We start from the raw sequence: 20,120 nt of genomic DNA on the forward strand, positions 1-20,120 counted from the left end.
GCATAAGGTATTCTGCAACGTTTTCTATGAGCTGAAATGTATACAAAATTCTATGAGCTGAAATTTGTACAAAATCAGACAAATATCTCTCCCTCAGGATAATCGTTAAATATGTGATGTATCATGAGTTTCACAAGAAGTGGCTGGTATTCCTTTCTTTTTTTCATGTAATTTTATTAGAACGTTTAAAGGAAAAATAGAAAAACAAAAAACTAATCATCAGGAGAGAGAAGACAGAATAAAGAAAGTGCACTAAAATAAAAAATATAGGAAGAAACAAAGATATGAAAAAAGGATGACTTCCAACTTCTTGAACAGCAGATGTAGATAAAACCTGAGTTCAACTCCTGCTTTATCATTACAGTGTAACATCCATTTTTAAAATAATCTATAAATATTACTAGTTATTAAATTCATATGTCATGATTTAATTTTTTTTTCCAATTTCCCATGCAAAAAAAGAATTTCCAATTGGTATTACATTTGGTCTATTTCTCCAGAGATATCAGTTTCACCAGCGACATCAAGAGGCTAATGTTTCTTGAACATTAGCCTTGAAATTTGCTTTTCTATAGGACTCCTGGGTTTCCCCTTGCCCTTTCTTCCCCTAACTCTCTATTCTGGCTAAATGTACGGTCTGTGTCTTATTGAAGATGCCCTACTATTTTGTCTGAGGATCAGATTGACCCACATATGATAAAGTGCAGAATTTGAGCTTTCCTGGCAGTGGTTATGAATTTTGGATGAAAATGGCATTGGCTATATCTGCAAATGCTCAAGAAAGTATCAAGAGGTAGAGAGAGAGAAAAAACAGATGCATGAATAAAAGCCAGACCAATGCATTTGTCACATCTCATTTATTCCTGCTCCACATTTCATTTATTTCTTGTCTTCTTTGGCTATTGACTGATTTTCACTTAGCTGGTGTGCAAACAACACCCCCAAAAAGAATCAAATGGAATAATAAGAATAGGAATAGGAATAGAGTAGAATAGAATAGAATAGAATAGAATAGAATAGAATAGAATAGAATAGAATAGAATAGAATAATAGGTTTATTTGACCAATTTGTCTCTGGTGTAAAAGCTCTCAGTGTACATGCAAAGCAACAGAGTTAATCATAATAATGATACCAATAAGAGGGGGTAGTAAAGAAGATGGAAAAGATAATAATAATAATAATAATAATAATAATAATAATAATAATAATAATAATAATAATAATACCACACCCATACAACATGGGTTAATATCAGAGGTGGTATTCAGCAGGGTCTGATCAATTCTGGAGAACCGGTAGTGGAAATTTTGAGTGGTACTGAATACCACTTCTGACTGGCCGTGCCTCCATCTGTTCTCTGCCTCCCGAGTCCCAGCTGATTGGCTGGGGCTTCTTTTGTTGCCCTGCACAGGAGAATGGAGCTGGAAAGCAGGTTAGTGGGGTGGGGAGGGAATGGAGATTTTGCAGTATCCTTCCCCTGCCACACCTACCAAGCCACACCTACAGAACCGGTAGTAAAAAAAAATTGAATTCCACCACTGGTTAGATATAAGACAGTGCTGTGAAGATTAGGTGTTTAGCAGACTGATGGCATGAGGAAAAAATAACTGTCCCTGTGTCTAGTTGTTCTGGCATGCAATGCCCTATAGTAGTGTACTGAGGGAAGGAGTTGAAACAATTTACACCCAGGATGTGGGGGGTGAAGTCTGTAGATATTTTTTTCAGCCATCCTTCTGACCTGTGTAATATACAGGTCTTCTATGGAAAGCAGGCTGGTTGCAATTGTTTTTTCTGTAGCTCTAACTATCCAATGCAAGGATTATGGAGGAACAAAGTTGTCATGTTGCAAATCTCTTCTCAAGTACTAATGCCCAACTGGCATTTCAAATGTCTGCTGGCTTGCTTAGTGAACATAAGTAGAATATAGTTTTATTGGGTGCATATTTGGTTGCAGTTAGCCTACCAGCCTATTGTTTCAAGTTTCATGCTTTTTGCGGAAGATATTCCTCCTAAGGTCTGTAACGAACTTCAGAATGGAAATTTCTCTGAGTCCTCATGCTTACAATCCTGATCTTGGATCAATCCCCAAATCTCCTTGTATTCATTCATTCATACATTTATTTATTTATTCATTCATTCATTCAATCAATCAATCAATTTCTGTAGCTGCCTCGCACAGTCAAGTGACTCTGGGCAGCTTACAATTATAAATTATAAAACAATTAAAAACAATAAACAGTAAAAACGTCCAGAAAATAAACACAAAGAACAGCCGAGATAGTTAATCAACTGAAGGTAAAGGCAAGTAACAGAGCTTTTACATGTTCTGAGTCCCAGGCCTTGGATTCATAGCCAAGTTTTTAAAGCCTTGAGAAAGGGCAACAGGGTTGGGGCCATTCTAATCTCTGGGTGGGGGGGATATTCTGTAAGGCAGGGGCTACAGCAGAAAAAGCCCATCTTCTAGTTCCTTCCAACTGACATTCTTTGGCTGACAAGTCCTGTGGCATGCCCAATTTGCTGGATTGAATTAAATGGATAGAGTAGGGGTCCTCAAACTTGGCAACTTTAAGACTTGTGGAATTCTGGGAGTTGAAGTCCACAAGTCTTAAAGCTGCCAAGTTTGGAGACCTCTGGGGTAGGAGGCTCTTGGAAAAAGATGGTCCTTTGGACAACTTGATCCTAAGTCATATAGGACTTTAAAGGGGACAACGAGCCCCTTGAATTGTAAATTATATCACAGGAATATTGTGAGGTTATAATGACAATAGGGTTATTCACTCTGAATTCCTTATGCAGATTAATAAAATAACTATTCCTCCAAGGGGCCATTGCAAGTTGTACAGAATACATGTGAAAAGGTATTTCATTTTTTCCTTCCCGTCAGGTACAATGTAGATTCAGAACACAGTCTTATTCTCCCTATGATTTATAATAAGGGGACGTCTTACCTAAATTGTAACTTTTGAAAAATACACCCTTATGAACCTAATTAACATACCAGACTGATTTCTTACAGTACACATTCCATGAGTAAATCTATGCCATGTTCAATAAATAAATTACTTTTGATTCATGGCTTGTAATTCTTCTACGTACAAAAATTTAAAACCTTTGAATCACACTTTTAACAACTGTAACAAAAAGAAATCTCCAAAAACATTGTCTTTTATTTGAGTGTACTGTATTGTTTAAAACTCTCTATGTAGAATGTTTTTACTTCCTTATGAATCACTTTGCAGGAGCTGGGCAAAAAAAATTTTTTTACTTGGATTTCTACCATACATTTTTGCTTGCTTGCTCGCTTGCTTACTTACTTACTGGTACTTACTTACTTACTTACTGGTATTTAAGTAAGTTCCAGTAGGACTTTAAAGGTGACAACCATCACTTTGAATTGTACACCAGGAAAGCAACTGGGAGCCAGTGTAGCACACACAGCAGGGGTGTTACTTGGGTGATTCATGGGGCACCCAAAACTTCAACTGCTACTTCACTCCAAACCAATTGCAACTTCCAGATGGTATTCAAGGGCAGCCCCATGTAGAGCACCTTGCAGTTATCCAACATGAGGTAACTAAGGCATGAGTGATTATAGGGTCCAGCAATAGGGTACAATTGGCATATAAGATGGATTTGTGCAAAGGCTCCCCTAACCTGGTCTTCCAGCAGGAGTCAGGAGTCCAAGAGGAGCCCCAAATTCACACCAGATTGTTACCCCATCTAGAGTCAAAAATGGCAAAAAATGCCAAAAACCAGCAACCACTCTGTCTTGCTCTGATTCAGTCTCAGCCAGTTTCTCCCCATCCAGACTTAAAAACCTCCAGACCATGAACAGCATTACTTGTCCAGAAAGAGGCAGAGATATCTCAGCTTATGTGTGGGATATGCTATTTAAGCACGAGAATATTAAGAAAAACATTAAATAGTATTTAAGTGTGTTTTAAATTGTCATATTATTCTGAGTATTCATTACAGAAAATTAAATAGAGAGAGACTGTTTCTTTTGCTCTTTCTTCCGTATAAAAATAACCAATACTTCTAAAAAATATACTCTAAGCATGATAATATTTCCCTTTGTCAAATTTAAGCACATTGTCATGACAAATTTTATTTGGTTCTATCATGGCAAGGTAAGATTAATGCTAATCCCAGAACAAAGAAAAGTTGATCGGTTGAAGTCCAAAAGTTTAAGAAAGTTATATGTTGAGATTCTGATTACTTCCAGATCCAGCTATCATCTTATAGTATCTAATAATGGGTGTAGTGCTCTTTTATGTCTATTTATTTTACATCAGGTGTAAGCCACTTGATATGACTCAGAGCAGTCCACAAAAATAAAGTTCAATTGTTAATTCTTATCTAGTTTTTTTAAACCTTGTGTCCTCAAGGAGGAGTTGACAAAAGAACAGGTCGAGAAACATATTCTTATCTCATTACTTGTTGAACATGGGAATTTAAATTGTATTTATTTACCAAGACTTAGGGGCCCACCCAACTTCAGTCTAACTCCAGATATTTAGTGGAAGTAATAAACAAGTTGAAAACATATAGAAAAACATTTTTCTAAAAATAAAAAAATCCTGTGTGTTCAGACTCCAGAATCAACACACTGGCCAGATCTGTTTCCAAAATGTTGAGGAGGAAACATGACTTGAAGTTCAAAACAAGCAGAAAATGTATGTGTAAATGACTCAGAGAGAAACCTCCCTGATTCAAATGGATATAAAAGAAAGGAGAACAGAACAATCAGATTTTCAAGATTCTGTTATTAGACCCACCCTCATTGTCTCAGCCTTCTTGCAGAGTTGATTTTTCGTCTGGCCTACCTGGGAGGGGGGGGTGTAGTGTATTTAAATAGAGACTTCTAGGGTGATGTTCCTATTGGTTAGCAGAAGCAACGATACGATTGGGTAATAACGTTAGTATCTGATTGGCTGCCTATAGCGGCGGGAAGTTTAACTAAATGTCATTGGTTGCGAGCCGTGGAGCAGCCGCTATAAAAAGGGCTGCTGCGGTTCGACTGCAGTTGAAGTTACTGTTTATTATTAAAGAGCTGAAGTCAACTCCGGTCTGCGAGTCTCTTTACTGGCACCCTCTTTACTGGCGACAGAACAGGGTTGACAATAGGAAACAATCTTTGGGGGCTGCACCAGCAGTCTACCCCAAGACTGAGAGGATGGCCTTTCAGAATTAGGGTGAGAGTCAAACAAATTAATTACTTTATTGTTTCTGGCTGTCCTACAACAAAACAGAGACAAATTTATGGGTCCTCAGAGCATATCCCCATCCCTGAAGTCCACACAGCCCTACCTAAAGTATGCTGTGGGTTTAAAAGCTTGCTTCTTTCAGCAGGCCCTGGGCTAGGGTAACTTCTGAACTCATGGGAGAAATGGGATATTTTAATTCTCTTTGTATTTTCATGACTTTCTCTTTGGGCTTGCCTGATTTTATGCTTTTTCCTGTTTTTTTGTATGTTGCCTTGATGTAACAAATTGAAAATTTCATAATACTAATATATTTTAATACAACATTAGAAGCTTATAATGTTATTTATCTCATATCCATTTCCTAATCAACGTCCACTTGTGCCTGTTGAATTTTAAGCTGTATGTCAAGTTAAGATATGAACCCTATAACCCAAATTTTGGGTGTTTTACAATGGCATTGTATATGATTGCAATCCAAGATGATTTCCAATTGAAATCAAACTCTATGCCTAATATAGTTTTTAAATACAAAGTTGTCCTAGATATCAAATACGCTCACAATTTAGTTAGCTGTTCTTCCAAAGATGGTAAAGTTATTTTTCAAACATGCATAAGATTCTTGTAGCCTTTAACATATGTCTTGGATTACTTGTGATTTGGCAGCTTGAAATCATCATCAACATTATCCTCAGTCATAACCTCATCATCATGACAAATGTCTGAGTCAGAAATTTGACAAGTTTCATGGCCTATTTCTTTCCGAGCCTCTGTTCCCATGTGAACTGTTCTGCTTTGTTATATTTCTACATATTGTCACATAAATGAGAAGTAGGAACGTTGGGTCTTCAGTTAGCATTTCACAAACTGATTCCCACCACATGTGTTTGATTAACATTTCAGCCAACGTAGGTAGTGCACCAAGCTGACTAGGGCTTATGGGAAGGGCAGGGGTGGGATTCAAATTTTTTAACAACTGGTTCTGTGGGCATGGCTTAGTTGGTGGGTGTGGCTTGGTGGTCATGTGACTGGGTGGACGTGGCCAACTCAATATCACTCACATCGAGGCACCTGGCCTCTCACATCACCTGGCCTCTCATGACTGTGGGGATGCTGCAACAGTCGTAAGTGTGAAAAATGGTCATAAGTCACTTTTTTCAGTGCCATTGTAACTTTGAATGGTCACTCCATACAAGCAAAGTACCAGCAAAGGAAGGAAAATAACTCCAGAGAAGTTCCTGAGACAGGAAGTCTAGTCCTGCCAAGCATGTAATAAGGGTTAACGGAGAGGCAGTTTCTGTAAGCAACACTAGAATTTTTCCTTCCTGCCTTCCTTACAGGATTAGGCCAGTAATTTCTTCTAACAACCGGTTCTCTGAACTGCTTAGAATGTTAACAACTGGTTCTAGCTAATAGGTGCAAACTGGTAGAATCCCACCCCTGGGGAAGGGTGGTCCAAAACATCTAATATAATTAAGGTGGAAAAAGTCAACCTAGATTGTCAGACTTCATCCCAGAAATATTGGTTTTCTTTGTTGTCTATTTTGGGCTGATTGCTTTGAATACTTTTAGTTCAGCTGCTTTTATAAGGATGTGATCTCTTGAATTTCAAGATTTCTTCTGTCTTCTATTCTTAAACGTTGCAAATATTTTTTCCAAAAAGCTCGTGCTGTTTTGTTTTTGTTTTTGCTTTACATTAATGTGCTGGTATATTTATTATTAATGTGGTCTCCTACTTTTCATGTATTATGTAAACCATTCTGGTAGTTGTCCATCAACTATGGTTCTTGTCCAATAAACTCATTGCATCTAGATTTTACTTCTTTGGTTTCAATCAGACTTCTCTGTGCATACAAGTATTCTGTTGTGTACTGTACTAAAACTGGTCTCAGAACTCAGAATTCAGAGAATTTGAGAACCTGAAGTCAAGTGTCATTTTCTAGCTTAGTAAAAGCTAGACAGCAGGAAGGGGAGTAAACCTTTTACCACGCAATTAACAAATTATAGGCATTTAAATTCACCTCCTGCTCTGGACACATGGATGGCTACATAATGGATGGATGGCACAATTTTGTCAAACAGAGTTGCCCAAAGGTGATTTTCAGGAGGCAACGGGTTTTTTTTCCCTTTTGAAAATGTTTTACTTCTCATCCAAGAAGCTTGTTCGGCTCTGACAGGATAGTGAGGAATGGAAGGATTTATATTCCTTGCAGACAGCTGGTAATCTGCATCCTTTTAGAGGGTCATTGAAGCACTTTCAAAACAGTTATTCTTTTCCTCACTTGGTTCTTTCAGCACAATGGATTTGTTTTCATGCCCCTGTTAATGGAAACTACTTAATAGTCTGTCCATTGCTTCCCCACAAATGCTTATGTTAGACACTATAAAAATACAAAATAAACCATTGCCAAAGAATCCCTTCTTTATCCCTGAGCCTTGTGGTTTTGATGTTGTCATTTGAATTCATGTATTGAGAAGCCATTGAACTCGGTGGCCTACATCATTCCATTGGGCTGTGTTTGCTGTGCTACAATATTCTATGGGTGAATCAATGCATCAGTCTATCCCAGAAACTGCAGGACCAGAGGGTTGGATAAGCTGGTGGCACTGGTGGCAACGTGTCTTTTGTTCTGGCTAATCATGACACGGTGGAAAGACAGCGATGGTGGTAACCAGGTCATCCACTCTTGAGATATTTCCTCTAAAACATCTTAAATGTTTGGAACAGAGGAGAGGGGAAAGGAACAGGCAGGTCATTACCAATACTGAATTTTAAAACTACCACTAATTATTGCAAGCCTTGCAATAGCTGCCTTGAGACCAGTCATCATTTCCCAATGGCATCTGCTGGGTAGACATCATAAGTGACTTCCTGATCATCTATCAGGAAGGAGGTTTTGCTATAGAAGCATATTATATGCATATAGAAGTTTCCCTGTTAGCTTCTATCTGCAGAAACACCTCTTGGCATTTTCAGCCATGCTTTCTCTGTCCTCTGTCTTTGCTCATCTTGTCAATGCCAGCTTCTAAACAGTTCATATGGACAGGGTTTTTAAAAATTCATCAGCATTCATGGTGAGAAAGCAGCCTTTTCCAACAAGTTGTCTCTTCGTGTCCCATGATTAGACTTCATTCCCACAGTTCTAAGTCAACATATAGAAATTGTGGGAAGATATCTGTAAAGTGTGAAATTGGGGAAAACCGGGGCAATTGTTTAAGGAAAGGGTTATTATTAAGAGAAATACCCTGACTTCCTATACCAATGGTTGCCAGCCAGTGGGCTGGGGACCACTGGTGGTCTGCAAGAAAATTTTGGTGGTAGGCAGAGAAATGTCACCCCCACAGCACACCCCAAAACAATTAATCCAGGGTGCACGGGAACACAAGGCTTGTGTTGCTTGCATTGCGAACAACACAAAGTAGTAAGGAGAGGGGGAAAAGAGCAGAGAGGGGGGAACTTGACCCACTCACCCCACGCGCCTGGTCTGGCCACCGGGCTGCTTCTTTCCACTTTTTTCTTCTTCTGCTTTTGGCTGCACCGGCAAAGACTCATTTCTGGCAGAGTTTGGGGGAGAGAAAGAAAGACTTCTGCTGCTTCTGCTGCTTTCCTTGCATGAAGCCAAAAGTCTCTCTCTCCCCCCCCGCCACCCTGAGAACAGAGCTGGAAATGGTATTCTGCGATCCCAAATAAAGAATGATCAATCGGTAGGAAACAGGGCGGGGAATTTTCCTGCAGATTTTTGGGGGGATTTTCCCAGGGTCTCTGGTCCGCAGAGTTGGTGGTCCCTGAGGTCAAAAGGTTGGCGACCCCTGTCCTATACTCATTTATGAGCTATTGTTTTTGCATTTCAAATTGTTCTCTGCATATGTCTGCATTCCTGGAACATCTGCTAGCATAAATACCTACTTGTCAGGTGTACCTTTCAGGTGTACCTTTCAACTTTCTCTATTTAAATGCATTGGATAAAATGAACATTAATTTATTAATTAAGAAAACAACCATTTGAAAGCACTGCACTCAAGGACTTGCTGTTCAACCTCTTATTTTAGAAGCTGTCTTGTCTGGGATATGAGACAGAACCCATTTAGACTATGTTCCCTAAGAGATCTAAAGGCATTTAGCTTCCATTAAGGACAGACAGAGCACCTTATGAACTGAGTTAAACTGTTTGCTTTGATATGAAATGCAGCCATGAGCCTCTATCAGTTGCAGTACTTTGACACCAAACCAGGAGGGGTTCTGCCTAGGCTGCCTTAGGTGAGCAGATGGCCTCATTTTACAAATTTTACCTATAGGCAGTCCTTGACTCACGACCACAATTGAGCCCACCATTTCTGTTGCTAAATGAGACATTCGTTAAATGAACTTTGCCCCTTTTTTTCCACACTTATTAAGTGAATCTCTGCAGTTGTTACATTAGTGACATGGTTGTTAAATCAATCTGGCTTCATTTTGAGTTGGCTTGTCAGAAGGTCACAAAAAGTGGTCGGTCACATGATCCCCGGACACTGTAACCATCATAAAAATGAGTCAGTTGCTAATTGAACAGTGGCAGATAGGACAGCACTCTAGAGGGTTAACGTCATTGCCCAGAAGATCTTTGGCTGCCCTCTCCCTTCTTTGGAAGAGCTTTATAGCTCCCGCTGCCTTAAGAAAATTCAAAATGTTCTCAAAGATCCATCTCATCCTGGGAACCCTTTTTTTGAACTATTACCACCTGGCAGACGGTACAGAATAATAAAAACAAGGACAAATAGGCTGAAAAACAGCTTCTATCCCAGGGCAGTAGCTATGTTGAATTCTACTGTATAGTGCAATATCAATGCAATATCAGGGGTTTTCAATTCAATGTATAGAATGTGAAGGATGTGTGTTTGTGTTTATTTCCATAGTCATAATGTACACTGAAGATGGCATTTAATTTCGTTGTACGAGGTGCAATGACAATAAAGTAAACTAAACTAAACTAAATATGTATGAAAAACAGTCATAAGTCACATTTTTCAGTGCCATTGTAACTTTGAATGGTCACTAAACAAACTATTGAAAATCAAGGACTACTTGTATCCCCTTTACCAAAGAACAGTTGGTAGAAAATCTGATAATTTGGGGAGGGGAAAGAGAAGGTCTTTTTTTTTCTATTTTCCTTGGCAAAGGAGGAACATGTATCTCTACTTCAGAGATTTCATAATACCATAATAAGGTCAGATGAATAAACTGTCCATTATGGCATTGACAGAAAGTTCACATTTGTTAATTGTCAAACTGCCTCCGGAGAGAAGACATGTAAAATTATGAGAAGGTCACAGCAGACTATCTTCTAATCAGGTCACCGATCTTGTTTTCCTATCTTCTCAAGGAAATAGTTAAAGACCCGCAGTTTATTCTTGGAGGAGCCACAAGAACTGACATTTGTCAAGGAGACCTTGGTGAGTATTTTTCCACTGGAATGATTTTTGCCCTATTTGATGCAAGGTATTAGGTAGTCCTGTTAAGACATTGCGTAAAATGTGTGGAGGCTTCCTAGTGGATAGATCCAGGTACCTCACTCTCTCTAATCTCCCCATGTTCAACTGGAAATCTGAAAGCTAGATGAAGACAGGTTGACTTGTGCTCCCCAAAACCTAATGAAGTTTGCACTGAAAGTCTCTTTCAGATACCTAGCCATAAGCCTTATGAAGACACTGAGCAACTTGTTTAATTTTCTCTTTTCACCTAGTGAAATACATTTTGCATTTATGTGTACAGCAATTGCTTTAGAACATAGTTCCTCTACTGTACAACAAAGGTGACAGGCAGAATCTCAAGTTTATAAAAAAGGAGACCCCTCAAAGAAGAAGAAAAAGCAGATTAACAGTTCAGTCCAATGTATCAGGAACAAGCTTTATTGAATCCATTCCTGGGTAGTAAAGATAAAGATAGAAGTCAAAATAAGATGCAAACTGACTTTAAAATCTTCTTTGCTATATTATGCAACATTTATTGATTGATATCCCACCTTTCACTCAGAAGTTCAAAGCAGCATGGGTAGCACATTCTCTTACTATTTTCCCAACAGCTTAGTGAGGTAAATTGGTCTGAGAGAGAACGATTAGCCCAAAGTAATCCAGTGAATTTCCATGGCTGATAATAGACTAGAACAGGGTCCCCAACCACCAGTCCACGGACCGGTACCTGTCCGTGGAACAAGTCCTACCGGGCCGCTGGTTTGCTGGCGCCGCCATCTTGTTTTGATGAAAAAGTGCTTCCGGTGAGCTCTTCCGGGTAGAAAGCTCACCGGAAGCACTTTTCATCAAACAAGATGGCGGCGCTAGCGCTTTCCAGTGAGCTTTTCCGCAGAAAGCCATTTCTACCCAGAAAAGCTCACGAAGCAGGCGCCGCCATCTTGTTTTGATGAAAAGTGCTTCCGGTGAGCTCACCGGAAGCACTTTTTCATCAAAACAAGATGGCGCGCCCAGCTGATGCCGGTACTGGGCCGCGGCATAAAAAGGTTGGGGATACCGGGCCGCGGCATAAAAAGGTTGGGGATCACTGGACTAGAATATGCGTTTTTCTACTCTGGTCCAACACCTTACTAACTATATCGTACCAGCTCTCCATTTTGCAAATCAACCAAAACAGCTAAGATGCCCTTTGAAATGAGCAACTACCAGATTAGAATGAAGTTGTTATTGTTCAGTCACTAAGTCATCTCTAACCCTAACCCTAACCCCATGGACCGTAGCACTCCAGGCCCTCCCATTTTCCATTGTTTTCCAGAGTCTGCCCAAACTCATGCACACTGTGTTGATGTCACTATCTAACCATCTCATCTTCTGCTGTCTCCTTCACTTTTTGCCTTCAATCTTTCCTAACATCTCCAATGAGTCTTCTCTTATTATCTGGTGGCCAAAATTTTGGAGCTTCAGCTTCAGTATCTGTCCTTCCAAAGCAGAATTAGAGTAGATTTCCTTTAGGAATTGCAGCTATGAGTTCCATGGAAAGCAAGGAATTATTTATCTTATTTATGTTAGATCAAAAATATAATCTGTTTATTGTTTCATGTAATTTTTCAGGTGATTGTTGGCTATTAGCAGCTATAGCATCTCTTACCCTGAATGAAAAAGTACTAGCCAGAGTTATACCACAAAATCAAGATTTTGGGCCAGATTATGCTGGAATATTTCATTTTCAGGTAACCCCTTCAGGTAACCCCTTGCATGAATGAATGAATGAATGAATGAATGTTGAATATCCTGGGAGCTGGGAAATCCAGAGGTTATTAAATTACAGCTGTCAGCGTCCCTTATATTTAATTCTGCTACTTGACTTAGCTGGAATTCAGACACATCTGGGAAACATATGAACCTCCTGCCATTTTATTATCTCTGACAGGCCAGAATTTTAACACTCTTCTCTTTGAGATTTATTTTGCAAAAGTTTCACTATCTGACAATATTTGTTACCTACCTAGATCAAAAATCAAGCCTAGAATGAAATATATCTAATTATTTATTAGATTCATATCCTGCCTGTCCTTCAAGACCTCAAGGTAGTATACATAATGTTCTCTCCTCCCATTTTTCCCCTACAGCACCAATCCTGGAAGATCAGTCAGGTTGAGAAAAAATAAATGGCCCACAGAGATTTCATGGCTGATGGGGACTAGAACCATTTTCCTGGAATGAACCCATGGCCAGCACCTTCACTTCTTAAAATTTTGTCCCAAAGGTGTTTTTTCAAGAGGCAAGTGGCCTTTCTGGTTTTTCTTTGAAAATGTTTCACTTCCCATCTAAGAAGCTTCTTCAGTTCTGACTGGATGGTGGGGAATGGAAGGAAGAAGAAGCTGAAGAAGCAAAATGTCTTCAAAGAAAAACCAGAAAGTCCACTTGCCTCTTGAGAAAGACCTTGGGGACAACCATGACCTGGATAACTGATAATCTCCATAGACATTTTTAAAAAATTGTTTCATAAGATTACAAGGGCATGAATCTTGCAGCACGTTTTTAGATCATTAGCCTTTGTTTTTATCAAATGCATGAATTTTGTTTTGAGAGCTGGGAGATGCTTGTGTTGCTGTCCTTTCTCAGTGCTGTTCCACCTATCCATAAAATTAAAAGCTTCTCATAGCCTTCACTTCTAAAGCCTAAAGCAGTATTGAAACTTCCTGGTCCTATTTCAATTTTTCCCTGGCTTATTATCATTATTAAATGATTCTCTATCTGTCTTTACCGAGATAGTTTTGGCAGTACAATGAATGGCTGGACATTGTTATCGATGACCGCTTGCCCACTTTCAAAGACCGCTTGGTTTTTCTGCACTCAGCTGACCTCAATGAATTCTGGAGTGCGTTGTTGGAAAAAGCCTATGCCAAGTATGTAGATAACTTGATCTTCATCTTCTATTTTGTTTCTGCACTTGTCATGATTTATAGTCTTTGGATTTGCCATCCCAGTTTTATAAATATTGTATTATATGGGTTTTGATTGTAGATGGAGTTGAACAAGCTTTGTTTGTTTATTTGTTTATCATTACTTTTGTATGCTGCCCAAATTTAACTTTCAAGTTTCTTAATTTTAAATTCAACTTGCTTTTTTTGTCATGGGCTAAAGTGAAATTTAAAATAAGTTTGAAAGTTCTCATCTACTGAAATAAAAGGAGCTAAAATATTTGAGAGATTTCAAGGAAAGCCAAACAAGTCATAGGAAAAGCTGCACAAAATGTCAGAGTTTTGAATTTGATTAACAACACTTTCTTCTAATGATTTAAGGAGATGATATTTTGATTTTTCTTTAATGCCACGTAAGTCCTATAGATCAGAGGTGTCAAACTCACGGCCCATGGGCCAGATCTGTCACGTGCTGGCCCCACCCCCACTCGGTTTAGCGAAGGGGAAAAAAGTCCCGATACGTCACGTGACACCGCTGTGACGACATGAGTTTGCCACCCTGCTATAGATGTTTCTGCATGTCATGAGCCACAACAGGAAATTCATATGGCACCTGAACATGTTTTAAGTAAGGTGGACATGACCTCATTGTCTTTATGCATGTATATTTTTCTGACAATCTCAGGTTGAATGGAAGTTATGAAGCTCTAAAAGGAGGAAGTTCAATTGAAGCCATGGAAGACTTCACTGGAGGAGTTGGAGAAACATTTGAAGTTAAAAAGGCTCCAAAAAATTTCTATGAACTTTTACAGAGGGCACTTAAAAGAGGCTCACTGGTGGGCTGTTCTATTGATGTAAGTAGAAGTATCAATGTAAGATTGAGTTTTCTGACAGGATATTTCCTCAAGTTATTATGCCCCAAAGCAACTGAACATATGATACAGAATTGAGCACAGAACAGGCATAGGGGCTTTGGATAATTCCTGTCAATTCTGGCCATCATGTTTAATACAAATTTTAGTTCAAAGCATGTGGAGAGCTTTAGATGGCTGCTTCTGGAGTATATTATCAGGGAATGTTCCTAATATGTAGGAAATTATTTTGGAATACTGTTATGGGACTTTCCCTTCAGCATGTATCTTTGATAAATTGAGGGCCCGTTTGTAAAAAAAAAATGGCAGCTTTCACACATTTTTCTCTCTCTCTTATGATTCTTCCAAATTGTCAGCCAATAAGCATCATTTCCTGAACTGGCATCCTCTGGAAAACATTGGTTTAGCAAATCAGCCCTAATGTTAAACAAAGTACCACTGGATAATGATGTCGTAATGTTCAGCTTCTTTTCCCTATCCCTCTGGAGAATCTTTCCTAGAATTTTTCTTATTAAATCATGGAACTAAGGTTTATATTCAGTTAATCCCTCCTGCTGAGCTGAACTGAGATTCTGAGCTGAACTGGATAAACCATCAGTTAATTTAGCCTGGAGGCCGTATTGTTTGTGCTCCAGATATTTTAAGAACCCAGTGGCAGGAACCCTTGATTTCTCATAGGCTTTGCTTGGGAAGAAAGCTGAAAACTCACTTTCTCAAGTTTCCACATAATTCTAAGCAGAAAAAGTTTTTATGACAATATAGAATCATGACAAAATGTTAGCCAGATGACTGGCTCTTTTGTTCATTCCATTTTTTTTTCTAATATTAACTGAATCTAAATGTGAAAGTGTCAATAATTTAAATGATACACACTGTGCCCTACCATGTTAGCATGTAGGAAGTCCTAGTTATTTTAGTGGGACTTATTGTATGAGCATTTGTAAGAACAGTATATATCACACGCCTTCAGTAAAAAGCCACATATGGTCTTTCTGTTGCACGCCAGGGAGCATGTCCCTCAAAGCAGTGAGCAGGGTCGATCATTTTCATTCTTTTTTTCCTTACAGTGAATTAAAAATAGCCATAGATACAGTACTGAATTTTCCTCAGATAACAATAAGCTATTTCCCAAATAATCTACTTTTAAGGGGGGTATGTCATCTTAGCTTCATTAAAAAATATTACTGGGGGCAGCTGAGGTTTTTTTCTATCTAATGTCCTGGAAGCAGCTGAGGTTTTTTTCCATCTAATTGTCCTTATTCAGGTAATCTTACATTCAGATTTGTCTTTCTTTCAGATAAATATAATCATGTCAGTGCTCAGTGATGAAGAATTTAATCATTTCCCCCTTTCTATCACATGATTCAGTATAACCACATTTGGTAGCCCCTGAGGATTGCACCCATGGCTTTTTGAGATAATTCCTTGACCCTTTCATAGATTGCCTTCTTATTATTGAACTGCAACCATTTCTATTTTCCCTTTTTCAATCCAATCCACTTATAAATTGATTCCCAACACCCATAGCTTATACCTTTCTCCTCATCTTACAAGCAGCTCAGAACCACACCTCTTAAACTTACATGGATTCTGTGAGGTGAGTGAGGTTCAGAGGGAGAAATGGCCTCTAGATGGATTCAGAGTGGAACAGGGGTTTTCATTTTTCACAGCCAAGCACTGGAAATTGTTTGCAATAAGGACCCTTTCATTAGCAGTCTCTTCTGCAGCTTTCTCTGTAGCCTCGCAATCTGCTCTTGTGGCTTGGGAATCTTGCAAAACAAATTTTGGAATGGGAATGCTACAGAAAAAAAATGAGAAAAGGGATAAGTGAAATCTATATGTGCAATGCTGGGTTTCAACTTGGGCACAGCATGATACTATAATTAATTTGGAAGTGTCCTTTTAACAACATTAAATGGCAGTGCTAACTTTTTGTTCATATTGTATTCCGGAGATTATTTTATTTCTGAGAGGTGCCTCACATTCTTGCATATACTTACTGTTAGGGATATACACCCTAGCAGAACCTGCACGGCAGTCAGGCAGGCAGGCAAATATGTGAGATAAACGCTTTTGTAGCTTACACTCAGTAAAACAGATACAATGTGCTAGTTAAATAGTTTATTCCAGTAAGATTTATAGCATAGTCAAACAGTCCATATATCATACACTAGTTCAGTCCGTCCGGGGATTAATCAGTTGCAAAGTCCAGTGTCAAAAAAGAGGTCGTTAAACTTACAAATATCAGTCCAGTAATATATCTCTTCGCAGTAGAGATATGAAGAAGTAAAACCTCCTTTCTTCCTTCAGCAACAGCAGAGAACACGCAGTTAACAATCCATCATCGTCAGCAAGCAATCCAGTAAGCCAGCAATCAAATCAGGTTCTCTTGCTCCCTCTTATGGCGATTTACAGCCGCACCCAAAATTACATGCTTTGCAGTTAAAGTGACACACACTAAAAATCACTATCATAGTTTATATATATTATTTTACCCAAACTATGTTAGGTAACCTATGTTATTCCTAACACTTATGAAAACAAGTATGATTTCAATAAAGCAAAAAGGCTGATTTTTTTTTTAAAAAAAATCCATTATTTAGATTACCAGTGCAGCTGAGTCAGAAGCTCGAACCCCAACTGGTCTCATAAAAGGTCATGCATACTCAGTAACTGGTATTGATGAGGTAAGTGCCTTCTTATTATGATATTTCTTACCAGAAAGTGAATGGCTAGAAAATAATCTAATAATCCCAGTTAGATTCCAGCTACCATATTTGAACTGTAGAAACCCACATCACCACTAAATGGCAGTAAAGTAATTTAGAAAAACTTGTTGCTCTCTGGTCCTATCTTTTGCATCCCAGTATGGCAACCTTAAACTCAAAAGAAAGAAATCCAGGTTTGGAAATAGAATTCGCTTGCTAATTCCGTTCTCAGGATCAGATATGTTAGAATAGAAGATATTTTATTGCACTGGTAAGATATGGCAGAAAACAGATGGGGACAAGATTCTACTCCAGTTTAAGCCATTGTGCAGTTTGTAAAAGCAAGTGGCCTATATAGTCATTTAATACAATGTTTCAAAGAATTACAGGCACTGGGTATGTCTAGTCTAATGGAAAGAAGGACTTGTGGGGGGCACAATAGCAGTGTTCCAACGTTTGAGGAGCTCCTAAAAAGACAAGGGGGTCAAACTATTTTCCAAAGGCAAGACAAGAAACCACTTGGAAACTAACCAAGGAGAGAAGCAACTTAGAACTAAGGAGAAATTTCCTAATGGTGAGAGGAATTAACCAAGGGAATAGCTTGCCATCAGAAGTTGTGGTTGTTGTGGCTGAAAAGAGACTGGACAACCGTTTGTCTGAAACGATATAGGGCAATGGTGGCTAACCTTTTTGGGCTCCTGTGCCAAAAATTGTGCCTGCGCTTTCACGCTTGTGTTCGCAAGCCAGCACCCAGAAGGCAATGCATGCACCCCCCCCCAATCACCCCCACCCCCTTACCTGCACTGTGGCTCCCAGCTGATTTTCAGCCCGTTTGAGGCCTTTTTCAGCCTCCCAGAGGCTTGAAGAAAGTTCTGCAGGCTTTGCAGGCTGAAAAATGGGCCCGTTTCGTCTGGTATTTCTGGAAATACAGGAAGTGATGAAATGGGCCTATTTTTTGGCCTGCAAAAGCTTTCCTCAAGCCTCTGGGAGGCCGGAAAAGGCCTCAAACTGGCCGAAAATCAGCTGTGAGGTGCGCGCATGCGCAGTGAGGTAAGTTTGCCTGTGGCTTGCGTGCCAGCACAAATGGTTCTGCGTGCCATCTGTGGCACATGTGCCATAGGTTCGCCATCACGGATATAGGGTCTCCTGCTTGAGCAGAGGATTGAACTAGAAGACCTCAGAGATCCCTTCCAACTCTATTATTCTATGCTCTAAACTGCCACAACTTAAGAAGTTGTGTGGATTCCAATATACAGAATTCTCCATGCTAACCGGGGAATTCTGGGAGTTAAAGTCCACACTTCTTGAAGTTGCAGAAGTTGAGAAACACTGGTTTAATGCATCAGTCACTCCTGAGGTCTTCTGAGTACTCAGAAGCAGTTTCTTATATTCTTGAATATTCTCACAACAGCAAGCCCTCAAATCAGTTCAACCTCCTGTCTTTCCATCTTATCCTCTTCTGCTCATGAGATTTGTCTGTGTGTATGCAGTGGATGTGAGTATGTGTATTTATACATCTGTGCGTATGCAGTGTGGAGTAAATTACGTTGGGGTTTTTTCACTCGCACACTTCTTAATTTATTTTAAAGTGGGAATCAATTAATACGAGAGGAGATGATGCATCATAGCAGACATGTCCTGTGGTTCTCTACTGCTCATTTAACAATGTTCACCCAAAAGGTCAAACAGTTAAATGATGAATTAAAAGTGGCAATGTTAATCAGAAATTAATTTCATTATCGCCCATCAAATTGTATAAAAAAATATGCATAGCCCAACTTGTTTATATGCTGTTCTGAGGCTGAGGTGACCATAAAAACTACAGTTGACTTTCAGAACAGGCAAAATAATTTATACAATAAGATTATGGTACTGTTTTTAGTAGATCTTATTTAAGTTAAGCAGTTGAAGCACAGTTTTTTTTTTTAAATGGAGAGTTGTTTTCATTTTTTTTCAGCCCTCACTGGCTTTGGTTCTTAATAGGTCAATTACCAAGGGCAAACAGTGAGGCTCGTTCGAGTTCGGAATCCATGGGGTCAAGTGGAATGGAATGGCGCCTGGAGTGACAAGTTAGTATTTTCTGCTCAAAGGATTTATAATCATGTTAAAAAGAATACCCAGAAAACCAAATTATTAACAACATAATCATCATACTCAAAAAAAAATAAATTCAGTATTGCCATGGGTATAAAAATATCCCTGAGTTCATCATTTATGAGAAACCGTTGAAATATTACATACCTGAAATTCAGAAAAATAAAGTTTAAAAACTTGTCAAAAGAATGGGATTTATTTATATCCGAAAAATAAGGAAACAAAACAGTCCTTGGCTTACAACTATTCACTTAGCGACTGTTTGAAGTTACAGTGGCACTGAAAAAAAGTGATTTACAACCACTTTGCGCTTCTGACCACCACAGCTTCCCCACAGTCATGTGATCAAAGTTGTTGCTTAGCAACCGGCATGTGTTTATATGGTTGCAGCATCCCAGGGTCATGTGGTTGCCATTTGTGACCCTCTGAGCCAGCTTCTGACAAGTCAAGGGGGGGAACTGGATTCACTTAATAACCACGAGATTCACTTAACAGTTGCAGTAATTTGCTTAACAACTATGGCAAAAAGGTCATAAAATTGGCCATGAGTCACTTACCAAGTTCCTTGCTTAGCAACAGATATTCTGGTTCCAATTGTGATTTTACATCCTGGATTATCAGTATAATCCCAGTGCCACTATTTCTAGAAGGAACTGGTTTGGAAGCCTCCCATTCCAGATTGCACATGGGTGTTATTGTTCCTCGTAGTCTTCTGTTCTTGTTTTTGCTATTATAGTCCTACTGTTTTGTTAACCCTGTCTATTATTTTAGTATTTTTATATGGTAAGAAAGAAGAGCATGACACTCAAAATCCTACCGTATTGAATTTTGACAAATGATTAAAACAATCGATCGATGGTGGGAAAGACTAC

The 20,120-nt window shown here is 39.0% G+C and overlaps 1 protein-coding gene across 1 annotated transcript in view; it reads left to right on the forward strand.

Moving 5' to 3' along the window:
• CAPN9 (calpain 9) overlaps positions 1–20,120 on the forward strand; it is a 49,705-nt gene that overhangs the window by 10,625 nt on the left and 18,960 nt on the right. Inside the window, exons 3-8 of the mRNA XM_087968012.1 lie at positions 10,566–10,635; positions 12,262–12,380; positions 13,426–13,559; positions 14,260–14,428; positions 17,050–17,133; positions 19,138–19,223. Of these exons, the coding sequence (XP_087824138.1) occupies positions 10,566–10,635; positions 12,262–12,380; positions 13,426–13,559; positions 14,260–14,428; positions 17,050–17,133; positions 19,138–19,223 (662 nt within the window). The remainder of the gene's footprint in view (positions 1–10,565; positions 10,636–12,261; positions 12,381–13,425; positions 13,560–14,259; positions 14,429–17,049; positions 17,134–19,137; positions 19,224–20,120) is intronic.

The sequence above is a fragment of the Notechis scutatus genome, chromosome 1 (assembly GCF_049901735.1).
Source record: "Notechis scutatus isolate UNSWTSFEM ecotype Mainland chromosome 1, rNotScu1.2, whole genome shotgun sequence".
In the NCBI taxonomy this organism is placed as follows: Eukaryota; Metazoa; Chordata; class Lepidosauria; order Squamata; family Elapidae; genus Notechis; species Notechis scutatus.